The 16,252-nt window shown below is 45.6% G+C and overlaps 1 protein-coding gene across 3 annotated transcripts in view; it reads right to left on the reverse strand.

Annotated features, from left to right (window-relative positions):
- The window catches only part of EPHB1 (EPH receptor B1), a 528,699-nt gene that overhangs the window by 179,854 nt on the left and 332,593 nt on the right, over positions 1 to 16,252 (reverse strand). For all 3 annotated transcript variants that reach the window (XM_007521793.2, XM_060196901.1, XM_060196900.1), the window contains one exon: positions 15,921 to 16,076. In XM_007521793.2, the coding sequence (XP_007521855.2) occupies positions 15,921 to 16,076 (156 nt within the window). The remainder of the gene's footprint in view (positions 1 to 15,920; positions 16,077 to 16,252) is intronic.

Raw genomic sequence — 16,252 nt, forward strand, 5'->3', positions numbered from 1 at the left:
CCAAGTGGTTGTTCAAACCTGCTTTCTCTGCTTATCTGGAAGGGTTTGGTGGTGAGCACAGCTTCCTACTACTCAACTGGTCCTCTTTCCAGTGGCCAACGGCCCTCTATGTTTGCTTGGCCCAGAAGAGCCAGCTTATGCCAAGCTGTCAACTAACCCTCACTTCATTCTGTCCCATGAAGCATCCTTCATCGTCTTTTCTAAGATGGGGAGGGTTCAGTGGTGATCCACAGGATGTATTCAAAAGGTCAGCTTGATAGTTATCTTGTGGGCCTAAACTTGGACCAGCCTCCCCACCCCAAGCCCATGGCCTGCAAGTTTGAACCCAGAGTCATTGCCTGAAGCTGCTAAGGAGAATTCAGGACAACAGAGAGGCCCTAAACTCCTAGTGTAGGCAGCTTTGTTCTGATTTTCAAAACAGAAAATAGAGTCAACTAAATGTATACATTTTACCCTCCTATTTCTGAAACTTTTCAGTTAAATCAGTGTTTTGTGAGCCTCAGAAAAAGAATGACGAGAATCAGCATGTGTCCCTAAGGAGAACTCATGTCAAATGAAATGATTTCTTTTTATTATTTTTTCTAAATGTCTATGAGCCTGCAGAGAAGAAGAAAATAGAGAGCATTCCCAGGTTCAACAATAGGAACTTAAAAAGTACACAAAAGACAAACAACAAAGTACAGAAGGATACACTGGAAAAAATTTCTGAGAACCAAAAGAGGAAATGTTAGCTAAATGGTAATGCCACCACTGGGGTTGTCACTGATTTGGAAACAGCAACTTCAATAACAGTAATAGAATAAAATCATGGAGGTTGGGTGGTGGCATACATGAGAGTACATACATTGCCATGCACAAGGAGCCAGGTTCAAGGCCTTGGTCCCCACTTGCTGAGGGGAAACTTCATGAGTGGTAAAACAATTCTGCAGGTTCTCTCTCTCTCTATCTATCCCTTTTTTCTCCTTATTTCCTCTCTCTATAAAAAAAATAAAAGGAAGAGGAGAAGGAGAAAGAGAAGGAGGGAGAGGAGGAGGAAGGCTAAGAAAAAATAAAAAAGAAGTAAAGATTCATTTCCAAGATCTAAGAGCAGAAGATTCATTGTACAGACACTTACTCTAAAAAGATAAGGTTCTGGGACGTTTTAGCTGAAAAGTGGCAAGATACAAAGCAAGACTAAACAATAACATTGAACAACAAACAGGAATCAAAAAGTAGGAATAGAGCAGATGGGAATATGAATCTTAGGGTGGAGAGCAGCTAGGAAGTCTATTTTAAGTATGTTCTTAGGGGTCCATGACTTTAGTATTTTTTTTTGTTTGAGCTTGATAGCTAACATGCAGGTAGACTAAACACATTGTCTGGCAAGATGTAGTCAGAGTTGAGAATAGGGCTAAAAAGCTTGACTTGGGCAGAGAGTAGCTCCCAAACTTGAAGAAACTATATAAACACAATTAACTATTTACCACATCCATCTGACCCAGGGCCCATATATATTCACATTTAGCACAGGAGCCTGTGTAACCTCTGAGTCTCTGTCAGTCTGAGCTCATAGCCCATGGTCACAGGTGGGAGCCCTACCCCACTAGGGAAAGATATAAATAGGCTGGGGATGTGGACCGACATGCCAATACCCATGTCCAGTGGAGAAGCTATTATAAAAGCAACCTTCTGCACCTCATAAAGAATTTTGGCCATAGTCCCAGGGGGAGGAGGAATATTAGGAGAAGATGACCAACTCCATTAGGACCCAGAGAGAGAAGAAGAAAAAAAGGAAATACATTTGGAAATAGTAATAGTAGGTGTTACTTAGAAAGGAAGAGTAGGTAGGACCATTGAAAAAAAATGGGCAAATATATAGATAGGTAGATAGATAGATAGACAGATTGATAGATAGATATAGAACTAATAGTCAGGCCATATCTGTGACCTTGGGAGAACTAATGCACATTCCAATGTGGGGAATGGAGACACAGAACTCTGGTGGTGGGAGAGGTTCAGAATTATACCCATTATCTCATAATTTTGTAAATCAATATCAAATCACTAATCAAAATAAATAAATAAGAAAATACTACTACTACTATTACTACTACTACTACTACTATTGCTATTTACTTTCATCAAGTGATCCCTGTACATCCAACATGGATCTCAACAACATTACTGGGTTTGACCTACTTGACCGTCTACCCATTTTGTGGTTGAGAAAACCTGAGACACTGAAAAAGCCATTGCCCTTGCCCAACCCAGATATGCAACAAGAGTCACACTCCTAACAATTAAGCTGGCAATAAAATGCATTACTACAAGAGATATGTACATACTTGGATGTATTAGGCCTAATGGCACAAGGTCAAATATGCAAAATCACAATGTTCAGAGAAGGCTAGTGCTGAGGGCTAGGAGGTGGTGCACATGGTTGATCACATATTGCAATGTCCAAGGATCCAGGTTCAAGCCCCCATTCTCTACCAGCAAGGGGGAGGCTTCACAAGAAGAAGAGCAGCTATCTATCTATCTATCTATCTATCTATCTATCTATCTCTTCTCTTCCCTTCTGTCTTCTCTCTCTCAGTTTCCCTCTGTCAGATAAATAAATAAATAAATAAATAAATAAATAAATAAATAAATAAATAAATAAGAGTGGTTTGCAGGTCTGCTAGGAGCCCACTGTGCCAGGAGCTGCAGTCACCCAATCCCAGGACACGATTCATCATGTTGCTACTGAATGCCCCCCCTATGGTGAAGCCCACATGTCTCATTATGGTTACCATATTTTGAAGGTTTTATAATAAAATGTGAGCAATTCACCAAAGGCAAGTGGAGACAAGGGGGTAGAACCAGGTAATCCACGTGTGGGGAACAGATAATGTAGTAGGTGTTTAGCCTAGAGCAGATGAGTGAAGAAGGGTGGGTGGGTGAGTGAGTGAAGCTCCTGTCCTGTAGAAGTTTGGTTCTCAGTGATGGGCCTATCATGTGAAGAGAGTAGAAATACAGTGGTCAGACGGGTCCAGAAGCTCTCTCCCCCCTACAGTGATAGATAGGGGGTGTCCTGTGGTGGGATGGGAACACTTGTACAACTGAAGACTCAGAAAACTCATGAGGTAGGGGTCTGGGTGGTGGTGCACCCAACAGAGAACACAAGTGACTATGCACAAGGTCCCAGTTTTGAGCCCCTGGTCCCCAGGTGCAGGGGGCAAGTTTTACAAGTAGTGAAGCAATGGTGCAGGTGTCTCTCTTTCTCTCTCCCTCTTTGTGTCCCCCAGCCCTCTCAATTTTTCTCTGTCTTTACCCAAAATAAATAAATAAATAAATAAATAAATAAATAAATAAATAAATATACTAAGAAAAAAACTCATATGTATATGTGTGTGCGGAGAAGAGGTGCTGAGGTTCTGCATAATGGTTCTGTAAAAAACTGTCATGCCTAAGGCTCTGAGGTCCCAGGTTGATTCCCTAGCACCAACATAAGCCAGAGCTGAGAAGAGCTCTGGTCATACTCTTATCTATCTACTCTCTCATTAAAATAAATACAAATTAGAATAATGAAATCCAATTTTGGGAGTTGGCCGGTGGTGCACTCAGCTGAGCATGCACATTACCATGTGCAAGGACTTGGTGAGTTCAAGTCCCCACTCTCCACCTGTAGGAGGGACACTCCAAGACCTGTGAGGCAGGTTTGCAGGTGTCTCTCTCTTGCTTGCTCCCTCTCTACCTGCCCCTCCTCTCTCTCAATTTTTGTCTTTGTCAAAAATGTTTTTTTTAAAAAAAAAAGAAAAGCAAAAATGAATCTTTAAAGAAACAATATAAAGGGGAATTCAAAAAGGAAGAGCCACCTTTCAGGGTAGTTGAAGAAGCAACTAGAGTAAGTGTGGTGGTCCAACCTAAGAGGCTCAGCTCTGAACTCAAACACTCAGCTACTCCAGTGGCTCTGAGGACAAATGCCAGGGCAGAAACATCAGCTGGTGGGTGGGCGTGCCCAGCTGTTAGCTTCAAACGCAGAGCTCTGCTGTGCCTCCCAAGAGATCTACTCATCCAGTTCAAACAACTGTGAACAAAAATTACAGGCTCCAGGCCTTTAAAGGCCTGTGCACACCAGCAGCACTAACCCTGATGAGCAGTGACAGTTATAAAGAGATTGCCTCAGATCAAATCATTGGGGTTTACAGTTAACAATATCTATACACTTTTCCCATATTTGGGAGCTACTCTCTTCCCTGATCCAGCTTTCTAGTCCTTTATTCCAACTATGACACCACATTCCTAGACAAAAACTTAGGTTACCTGCATGTTAGGTGTCAAGCTCAGACAAAAACTAGTAATATCATGGGCCCCTTGGAATATACCCAAAATAAACCTACTAACTTTTTCCAAAATGGAGACCCCAAATCTTCATCTGAAATATTCTTGTCTTTAGGTTCATGATTGGTCAACAATTTGTTCTGCCTTATATCTTAACTCTTTTTCTTTTTTAAAATTGTTTTCCTTTTTTATTTTATTTATTTTTTAAAATATTTATTTATTCCCTTTTGTTGCCCTTGTTGTTATTATAATTGTTGTTGTCGTAGTTGTTGGATAGGACAGAGAGAAATGGAGAGAGGAGGGGAAGACAGGAGGGAAGAGAAAGATAGACACCTGCAGACCTGCTTCACCACCTGTGAAACGACTCCCCTGCAGGTGGGGAGCCAGGGGCCCAAACTGGGATCCTTATGGCGGTCGGTCCTTGCACATTGCGCCACCTGTGCTTAACCCACTGCGCTACCGCTGGACTCCCATCTTAATTCTTTTTCAGCCACCAGGTTCCAGATGCTATCATTCACCTGACTTTTTTTTTTTCAGAGCACTGCTCATCTCTGGCTTATGTTGTGGGGGACTGAACCTGGGCATTCGGAGCCCCAGGAATGAGAGACTCTTTGCATAACCATTCTGCTATCTACCCCAACCCATTTTTCTATGTTTTCCTATGCAAAAATGCATCATGACTTTTCTGACAACCCAATAGAAACCGTCCTCACCCAGGGCCTCAGAGAAACATCAACCACAGACTCCACCCCATGAGCCTTGTCAGAAGCACATCTCAAGGCAGACAAACAACAGCAAACTTAGTAGGCAACAAAAATATGCCTATTGGGATGGAATCAAGTATCCTTGACTTTAAGGCTACAACAGGGTGTGTATATCTTTAGGGAAATTATGGCTGGTCTGGGTATGCTGGAGCAAAGCAACCTTCTTTTAATATGCATGGACTCCTAGACTGTCAACCGAGGGAAACACTTGAGAAAAATATCTACTTCCAACAAGTAGTTGAGGGACCAGGAACAGAGCATAATATTGGGCTCTTGGAAAAGTTATGATACATTTTTGTGTGGAAGAAAAAAATGTCATGAAGCTTCAGACAACCCAATAGTTATGCAAAAAGACTTTCATGCCTGAGGCTCTGAGGCCCCAAGTTCAATCCTTAGCACCACCAGAAACCAGAGCTAATCAGTGATCTGTTTAAGATGGATAGGTGATATGTGGATGGAAGGGTGGATAGAAAGACAGACAGTGTGGTTGAGATTATTCCTAAAATGTAGGCAACTCACAACACTAGGTGTCATTTTGACCCAGAAGGCCTGTTTATAGTCCTGCAGATCTTCTTGTTCTGTGGATCTGAGACACACACACACACACACACACACACACACAGACACACACACATACACACACGGAGGCTCGGAGGCTTCCTCTTGGCCCGTTTCCTGCAGCAAGCAGGGTGGTGGCCACTACAGCAAAGTCAGAGACCAGCTAAGAGGTGAGGCCCCTCACCAGCCAGATGCCACACTCCTCCAACCCTCCATTTGTGCTCAGTTTATTCCCCAGTCCTCCCTAAGCTTTCTCCACCAAGGGTCCAGGGGCTTCCTAAACCTGAACTCCCACTCCCTGGTTGCCCCCGTCAGGGGGCTCCATGCCACTCTCCTCACCCAAGAGCAGAAGGCAACCAACTCAGAGCAGGTGGGCACTGGGTGAGACCCTCCCTGAAACCTAGAATGCAGAGAATGCAGATGCACATTCACACCCACCTGCCTCTTCCTTCTGCACACACCTTACTCCCTCTTAATCTCTCAGTCTTTGTCTCTCTCACCAGGACACTGGTGGGGACAGGCAGGTCCTGAGGCTCCAAACTGCTGGGATTCACTCAGTGTACTTTCTCCTCAGGAGCCACAAGCAGAGGATGAGAAATAAAGTCTCTCTCTAAAGCCGTGCTCCCAAAACCTCAGTGTGCTTTGCACTCACCTGGAGGGACTATTAAAACACCCCTCACCCCAGAATGTCTTACTCAGGTGATCTAAAGATAAATAACTGCATTTCCATTATTTATGTATTATTATTGCTTTTCTCTTTCTACTTGTCATCAGATAGATGAGGCTTCACCACTCTGGAGATATATATGTATTTTTTTTCCAGAAAGAATGTGACAGAGGCAGGAGGCTGGGCAGTGGCACACATATTACCATGCTCAAAGACCTAGGTTCAAGCCCCTACTCCCCATCTGCAGGGGTGAAGCTTCACGAGTGGTGAAGCAGTATGCAAGAATTTCTCTTTCTCTCTGTCTCTCTCTATCTCCTCCTTTCCTCTCAATTTCTCACTGTGCAATCAAATAAAGTAAATAAAACACCATCTAAGAGTTGAGCACACATATCCCCATGCACAAAGACTCAGGTTCAAGCCTTTCATCCCCATTTTCAGAGAGACAGGTGTCTCTCTGTCTCTCTCTACCTCCTCTTGCCCTCTTGATTTCTTTCTCTCTCTCTCTCTCTCTCTATATATATATATATATATGGATATAAATATATATATACAATAAAATATGAATAAACTCAATATTAAAAAAGAGGCAAAGACAGAGAAGCAGAGGGAAAGGGACCACAACACCAAAAGTTCAGTCCAGTGCAGTGGGGGCCACATTGAGCCAAGGTCATTGCATGACAGGGTAGTAGCACTCTCCAGGTGAGCTATCTTGTAGCCCAGAATGAAGATGCTTGTCCAGGGACTGCATTTACTAATCACTGAGGTTGGGAGGGTTAGCTCAGGCCACCCGGCCCAGCAAGACTCAAGACCCTGGGAGGCTGAAGAGCTGATCATGACCTTATAGATAGCTCACAATGGCTCAAAGGCTGCTGGGCTGGCTGCAATGGACACCCTACAGGGAAATCCCCTCTTTCTGCCATTTCAGGGACCCATATATTTTGTGGGCCTTAGTGCCCATCCCTACTCCTCACAACTTTCTTGGCAAAACCAGAGCTAGGGCCAGGAAATGGTCTCTTCAGTAGAATGTATGCCTCACCATGCTTGAGGACCAGGTTTCAAGCCCTGGAACCATAGAGAGGCACCATGGATAGCAGTGAGTGGGAACTCCACAGATAGCAAAACAGTGCTTTGGTGTCTCTCTGTATCTCTCTCATTCTCACTGTATCTGAAATAAAAAGAATAAAAAGAGGCTGGGGAGACAGCATTGTGGCTCTGCAAAAGATCTTCATGCCTGAGAGACTCTAAAGTTTCAGTTTCAATCTCAGCACCACCGTAAGCCAGAGCTGAGCAGCACTCTGGTCTCTCTTTACATCTCTTTCATTAAAAAAACAAACAAATAAATATGAAACAAAATGAGAAGATTGCATTGGGAACAATGGACTCCTGCATGTGAGAGGCATTGGCACTAGGAGACAAATGTAAAACAGCAGAAGCTGGATCCCTTGCCACAGTCTTAGAGCATGATCCCAGCACCCTGGGGATCATCCTGCTGCCCTGGGGTGGCTAGGAGGAGAAAAGGAACAACTTGTCAGCCCGTAAAAGGTGATGATATTCAAGCTTAGAGGTGAGGAACTGGAGCTGCAGAGACAGGAGAGGGAAAAGTACCTTCCCTTCCCCCCTGGGAGGTGGATTCAAGAGGGGAGTGTGCAGGGAAATCAGCACCATGGCCAGGGGACACCACACAGCAGTCTAAGTACCCCTGGGTATGCTCAGCTGACAGACTCAGGGCTTCTGCCATGTCACTAGGCTTTCCAGACTCTCTGGGAGAGTCTGGAGAATGGACAGGGACAACCACTAAGGATCTCAGAAGGCTGCCTGCACTGTGTGCCCTAGTGTGGAAGGTGGCAGGCTAGCTAAGGGAGGGGGAGTTCCTGAACCCAGGCTCCCTTCCATTTCTGGAATCACTGTGGAGTCTGAAGAAATCCAGGGCTGAGGCAGGTGCTAGCTTGTCTCCATGATTCATCATGGTGTCTCTGGCATGGGTGACAGGAAAAGGGTTTTTTGTGGTCAGGAACGTAACAAGATAATTATTTTTACACCAGTCCCTGGGCATGCTTTGCCACAGACCGCAATTCTGTAAGGCGCAATTATCTATTTTCACCTGCTTCATAAATCCATTCCATCCCATAGTACATGGGAAATGGTTTCCCACTGAGGATCTGTCTCTCACAGCCAGTCTACCGATAGCCCTGCCCTCCTGCTGCCCATCTCCAGCTGACTGCTCTCAAACTGAACTTCTGGAGAAATTTTAAATTCTCATTTATTTATTTGAGGCGGTGGGGGAGAGAGGAACTAGAACATCACCCTAGTACACGTGATGCTCAGGAGTGAACTCAGAACCTCATAATTACAAGTTCACTGTTCTAACCAATGTGCCACCTGCCAGGCTGAGGGGATTAGAACTTCCCATGTTCTGTCTGCTCCTACCTCCTCTTCCCCCTCTAGTCTCTCTAGTCTCAATGGCTGTCAAGTCTTCTCCCTCCTCTCTTTCCCCCTCCTCCTCTTCTCTCTATCTTTCTTTTGAATGGAATCAAACTTCCTTTGCCATGTTGCCTCCCATGTAGTGCTCATATCCAAACATGAACCACAGGCATAACCACGCAGGTGCCCATCCTAGTGAGCTATCTCCCTGACTTCTCCCTTGTTTTCATCAAGCCACAGTGATTCTTCAGATGAAACCAGTCATCAGGTTCTGCTGTGAGGCTTGGGAACAGCATCACACTGACTACCCCCGCCCTTGGAGCTCCGTCACAGGGTCCCTGCTGAGTCCTCACACCTTCTGAAGGTCAAGACTGGTCCGGTTGGGCTGCTAGGGCAGCTCAGAGGTCAAGAATACCAGCTCTCCCAGAAGCTTACAGACAAGATGAAGGTGGACCCTCACAAGATGCTGCTGTTATTTTTAGCTGCCCAGCCTCCAATCAGGCTGGGAGCTTCCACGTCTCCTGGAATCTTCTTCACACTTTCCAGGGATGTAAGCAAAGCAAGCGTTAACGATGATCAGTTTACTACGAACCAGGCATGGTGCCAACTATGTCACTGCATGATCGTGCTCCATCTCCCTAGACACCCAAAAAGGCGTGCCTTACTATGGGGTTGTGAAGACAAAATGACAGGTGGCGAGGAAGTCAGGGAGTGAGCCCAAGGTCACAGGGAAGGCAAGAGACAGAAGCCAGGGAGATGCACAACTGCCTATGAAATGCCAATGCCTAGCTTTCAACTGCCACAGACAACTGAGGGTTTTATCTTCTGTCCCACTGCCTCTGAGATTGGAAGTCCCAGGAAATTTTATGCCACAGCCCAGGGGCACAGGGAAGGGGGGTGGGGTTGGGTGGTTGGGGCAGAAACAGGAAGGTGGTAAGTTTCTCAAGTGAAGCATCTCTTACATTCCACACTCCCACCACTTCTCATTCAGAGTACAGGCTGTATCTCTCTCTCCCTCTCCCTGTCCCTCTCCCTCTCCCTGTCCCTCTCCCTCTCCCTGTCCCTCTCCCTCTCCCTCTCCCTCTCCCTGTCCCTCTCCCTCTCCCTCTCCCTGTCCCTCTCCCTCTCCCTCTCCCTGCCCTCCCCCTCCCCTCTCCCTCCCCCTCTCTGTCTCCCTCCCCCTCCCCCTCTCCCTCTCCCTCCCTCTGTTCTTTCCCCCCAGGGTTATGGCTTGGTGACAGCACTACAAACCCACCACTCCCCAAAGCTGTATTTTCCATTTTTTTTTATAGGACAGAGAGAAACTGAGAGGGGAGAGGGGAATAGTTAAGAGAGAGACAGAGACACCTGCAGATATGCTTCACTGCTCATAAAGTTTCCCCCCTGCAGGTGGGGAATGGGGAATCGAATCCAGGTCCTTGAGCATGGTAACAACTGCGTTCAATTGGGTGCACTACTACCCAGTCCCCAGACTGACCCTTTTCTACAATGACAGTCCCAGCTTATGTCCTGTTATAACCCTTCCCTCATCCTTCTCTGTTCTCTTCTCACTTTCCAGAGACTTCAGTGAGATGAGCCTTTTCTCTTGCTTAGAGGAGGCATCAGACTGGGGTTGTGCAAGGGGTAGGGGTGAAGCAGTCAGGTGGGTATCAACACAGCAGAACTCCAGCCTGGCAGAGGGGCAGGGAGAAGGAAGAGAGCTGGTGCCCACAGGCCAGCAGCAATTACATAATCACATCACACACAGAGCCTCCTAAGCTCCCTGCCCAGACTCCACCCAGAGTCCCTGCAGTGGAGGCCAATTTAGAGCACACCCAGGGCCCTGTGGAGTCTACAGACACCATCTCAGGCTTGGCACACAGGTCTGCTAGAGCCTCCCAGAGGTCTGGGAGATGCCAGGCTTACCCAGGAGTCAAACAGGAAAGGAAAAAAGATCCACACAGGGCTCCAGGAGCTGCTGTGCATTCTGAATGTTTAAGCTAATTTAGAAGAAATGAACACCTTTAACACCATAAAAAGTACAATAAATCAACATATGCTAGTGTGCTGGCCCCAAGAAATGAAAAGAATTAATTCATTCAAATACTAGTGCATTTATTGCTATTTTGACCTTGTAAAAACACTTTTATTTTTGGGCAATGGTTTCACACCTGCATGATTCCATTACCACCAGTGGGCTCCCTGTTTAATTTTTTCAGATAGTGGAGAAGAGGGGAGGGAGATAGAGAAAAAGTGAGGCAGGGATATATATATATATATATATATATATATATGGAGAGAGAGAGAGAGAGATAAAGTCCCACAGTATTGCTCCATAACTCAGGAAACTTTCCCTTTGTAAGGTGACCCCATGCATTGACCTGGGCCTCAAATTTGGGTCCTTGCACCTGATAACATATATACTCTTCCAGGTGTGTCATCTCCCACTCCCACTGAGCATATCTAAAAAAATTTTATTTATTTAGTCAATGGATAGAGACAGAGATAAATTGAGGGAAAGGGGATACAGAGATAGAGTCATTTGCAGTATTGGTTCACCACTTATGAAGCTTCCCCTCAGCAGGTGGGGAAAGGCACATTTCTAGACTGTCAGATACTAAAAGTTGTCAGTGAATGGTGTAACTGTTGATATTATCTCAAGACTGGAGTTGGTGTATTGCACCAAAGTAAAAGACTCTGGGGTGGGGAGGGAGGGCTCAGGTCCTGGAACATGATGGCAGAGGAGGACCTAAAGGGGATTAGATTGCTATGTGGAAAACTGAGAAATGTTACACATGTATAAACTACTGTATTTTACTGCCAACTGTAAAACATTTATCCCCCAATAAAGAAAAAATAAATAAAGATACACACACAAAATGCTTTTGGTGTATATTTAGAACTTAAATGTCCTTTCTTTTCACCCCCTCTCCACTTGAATAGGGAACTTTGGATTCTCCAGGTTAGCCAATAGACCATAGATAATAAAGTAAAAAAAAAATAAAAGCAATAGGGATGAACTTGAGTTCTTTCTAGATTTTGAGACCTGGGCTCTTGAATTATTCTGATACTGTGTCCTCTTTCTGCTACAGATGTGCACTGTCTTGCACCTCTTCAAAGACAGAGCTTCTCTGGCCTGTGTGTCCTCCCTGCACCCATCACCTTTTCCTGGGCTGGGTCCCTCCACCTGTGGCCTTAACAGAGTCCCAAGTCCATAATGCAGGGCCTGGCCTGGCCTCAGAAACTCCAGATCTGCTCTTTGTATATGAAAAAAAATTATTTACTGTGGTACATGTGATGCCTTTTTAAGAGAACAGATGGCACCTCCAATTAGAATGCTTTAAAAGGAAACCCTAATGAGATTATAAAAGCCAACAAATTGACTTTTTCATACAGTACTTTCTTGGCACACAATAAATCACATATATAATGAGGCCCAATGAAATAAAACGTCTATAAACACTGGTTTGACCTCGCATTGTGTCCATCCCAGCCTCTGGGTCCCTTGCCAGAGAGGCCAGAAACTGGACAATCCATTCTTATTGTGCTCCACAGTCTCAGTGCCACAGAGAATGTGGCTTCAGTTGGGCTGATTTCTATTCCAATGCTAGTGCTAAGACATTTGGGGACATAAAGGCACAGGGCTCTATAAAATTAAGGGCTCAGGTTGGCAAGTTGGCTCACCTGGGTAGTGCACCTGCTCCCTCATGCATATGATTAAGGTTTGAGTTTGGGCCCTACCACACTGGGGGAAAATTTAGTGATTTCCATCTCTCCCTCTGCCTCTCTATCTCTGTCTCTCTGTTGCTATATGAAGTCATCCTAGTGAGGTACAGGCCCTGTGACAAAAAACAAAATAAGGTTCTGGGGTGACACATAGGCAAGTGGGACAATCACCTTTCCAGTGCCGTGGAAAGTGAGGTGAGGAGGGGAATATGTCCCTCACCCCAGGGCGAGGTGGGTCAGTAAGAGGAGTCTGTGAGGTCAGATTTTGTTTTTTTTTAATTATTTATTTATTTATTTTCTCTTTTGTTGCCCATATTTTTTATTGTTGTTGTAATTATTGATGTCATTGTTGTTAGGACAGAGAGAAATGGAGAGAGGAGGGAAAGACAGAGGGGAGTAGAAAAAGACACCTGCAGACCTGCTTCACCGCCTGTGAAGTAACTCCCCTGCAGGTGGGGAGCCGGGGGCTTGAACCCGGATCCTTAAGCCAGTCCTTGCACTTCACGAAATGTGCACTTAACCTGCTGCGCTACCGCCCTACTTCCGAGGTCTGATTTTTATTTGATCTCTTCACCTTTATTTGTTGTTTACTCAGTCATCACCAGGTTTCACCTATCCAAACTACTTTTTAGACAGAAAGAGAAACAGAGGGTGGACAGGTGGCTCATCCTGTGAAGTGAATGTGTTGCCAGGTGCAGTGACCTGCATTTGAACCCTGGGCTCCCTCAGGGAAGCACCTGCTGGGGTGAAACTTTACAAGCAGTGGAGCAGTGTCTCTCCTTCTCTATCTTTCTCTCCCTGTCCTTAGTCAGAAGAATGTAGCAAATGGCTATCAGGAGCAGGGAAGTCATGAAGGCCCAGGACTAACCCTGATGGAAAATAAAGAGGCAAAGACAGAGAGACAGGCAGAGAGGGAAAGACTCCACAGCACCAAAACTGTGCCCCAGGGTGGTAGGGCTGTAGCATGCATGCCACCACAGGTCATTTAATGAGGACAGCCCCACATGATCATTCTTATTACCTGGCCACAGACCTGCACGCCCCCTGTTCCCCTTCCCTCAGGAGGTCATAACCAGGGCCAGGAGCTCTGCATGGAGCTCCATCAGAAGTAGAAGCTCCAAGGCTAAAGGCCTGGACCTTTTGTAAGCAGTGATCTCAGAGGGCATCTTCAGTGTGTGTGTGTGTGTGTGTGTGTGTGTGTGTGTGTGTGTGTGTGTGTGTGTGTGTGTGTGTGTGTAGGGGGTGGTGGTGGGGCACGGGCTTGAGCAGCAGGGAATGCTTCCAGGAGAGAAGCTGAGGGGACACAGGCTTTGGCATCCACAGAGACCAGACCAGTTCTCCAGTCCTTGGTTCAAGACAGCAGTGATTCAGCATCTTTAAGTGCTTTCAGAGAAGCTTATTGAACAGTACTTCTCAGGCTCACACCTCTGCCCCAGGGGAAGCTCAGAAACCAGCAAATTCCAGCACAGAAAGGCAGGGGCTCTAGTCAGCAGGAAAAGGAATCTTCCTGCTCCTCTTAACCCAGCAGAGAGGCAGGTCTGGGGAAAGTCAGTTTACAAGAGGATGAGCTTTTCCACAGTTCAGATCTATAAACATTGATTGGCCTCAGGACCTTGATCTAGAAGACACTGGCTTTCTGCTTCTTTACTTGACAAAGGTTATATACACTTTAAGGCCAGAATTAGAATGCTCTCCTGCTCAGAGTCCAGTCATTTTTTTTTCCTCCAGGGTTATTACTGAGGCTTGGTGCCTGCACCACAAATTCACTGCTCCTGGAGGCTATTTTCCCCCTTTTGTTGCCCTTGTTGTTTTATCACTGCTGTGGTTATTATTATTATTGTTATTGATGTTGTTGTTGTAGGATAAGACAGAGAGAAATGGACAGAGGAGGGGAAGACAGAGAGGAGGAGAGAAAGATACACCTGCAGACCTGATTCACCACTTGTGAAGTGACACCCCCTGCAAGTGGAGAGCTGGGGGCTTGAACTACTGGTCCTTACACTTTGTACCATGTGCACTTAACCTGTTGCGCTACCACCTGCCCCCCAGTCTTTTTGTTGTTGTTGTTGTTGTTCATGTCCATCAAACTGCAAGTGTCTATAAAAGATAGCATAACATCTCTCCTGTCCTGGTGTCAGAGAATGGGGGAGCAGTGGAGTTGACCAGCCCCCAGAATTCCTGTTTCAGAAATGCACACTGTAACCAGATCTCTGTTATCCTGGCCAAGATACAGGTTCTATGCCATATTGAACACTGAAAGGCACATGGGGAGATGAATGTGTGGCTGAGTGCACAGGCCCTTCATTCAGTAAATGAGTTCAAGCAAGTTTAGAATAATGAGCATCTCTCAGCCTGGGAGGTAGTATAACAGGTAGAGTGCTGGGCTCTTAGGCATGTGGTCCTGTGTTGTAGCCCCAGAACTGCATGTGCCAGAGTGATCCTCTGGTTCTCTCTCTCATAGACAAATATATCCTTTTATTTTTTCCTACAGGGTTATCACTAGGGCTCGGTGCAGGCACTACATATCCACTGTTCCTGATGGCCAACTTTTCCTTTCATTGGATAGGACAGAGATAAATTGAGAGAGGAGGGGAGAATATAGGGAGAGAGAAAGTCAGACACCTGCAGACCTGCTTCACCACTTGTGAAGTAAACCTCCTATAGGGGGGTAGGTGTGTCGTTGTGCTTTGTACTATGTGCACGTAACCTGGTGCACCAACGCCCTCCCCTCACCCCCTGACAAATATATCTTTTTAAAAGACAACAATGGGTAGTCAATAAATACATGACAGAGTTATAAGGGAATCTGATCATTGAGCTACAATTATTCTAATGAATGGAGAATAAATCCAGGGTGGTGAACCTGGTGTAGTGCACAGATGACCATGTCTGCATCCTAGTTTCAAGACCCTGGTCCTCAGCTGCTGGGGAAAGGTTCACAATGGAGCACTGCTGCAGATACCTGCCTCACCTCCTGTCTGCCTCTCTGTCCTCCTTCTAACTATTTCTCACCCTCTATCAAATAAAGAAGAGGGTGGCTCTTCTTTAGGAGCAGTGGAGTCATTATAATAACCCTGGTTGCAAAAAGACAGAGACAGAGACAGAGATAGACAGACATAGAGAGGGAAAGAATGTTAGTATTAAGGAAGGATTCTTGGAAGAGACGACTAGGATTTGCTGTAATATCTCAATGGATTTTGATTTTGTACTCAAAGTACTCTCCAGGTTGACACTTCTTTCACCAGTTAATGGGCAGAAACTATCTTATTTGGGTGGGAGCAAGGCTCTCCATTGTGGGTAGGAAAAGAATATAATCTTGGCTCTGCTACTGAGTTGAGAGGGTCCTGCATGGTCAGCTGTCTTGGAGCTGTCTGTTTTAGCACTATAGCCAACACTCAGGCTTCGTACTCCAATGGAAGATTTTAGCCTCCTCCATCCCAGGTTCACCACCTGCCTTGTCTAGAGATAAACTACCTGTCTTAGAGAGCTTACTAAACACTTACTAGTGCAGGCCACTTCTGGAGGGTCAAAGTCTGCTCGGTAATAGCCAGTCCGGCAGGTGCAGATGGGTGATGCCTCAGCAGGGGATCTGCTGTTGGAGGGACAGTGAGAGCAGCCTTCAGCTTCCTGGTTGGCCTTGAACATCCCTGCAGGACAGGCTGGAACACAAAGAGACAATCAGAATCAGCACAAAAACGACCATCAGAAGCCCTTCCCCAGAGCTGGAAAATAAAAGAGTCTGTCCCCTACTAAAAGGACATTAAAACACCCTCTGGCAAAAATTGAGCATTTCTGATTAAGGAAACCCCTTTTTAGCACTTCCAATTCTCCAAAC

This window comes from Erinaceus europaeus, chromosome 1, assembly GCF_950295315.1.
Source record: "Erinaceus europaeus chromosome 1, mEriEur2.1, whole genome shotgun sequence".
Lineage (NCBI taxonomy): Eukaryota > Metazoa > Chordata > Mammalia > Eulipotyphla > Erinaceidae > Erinaceus > Erinaceus europaeus.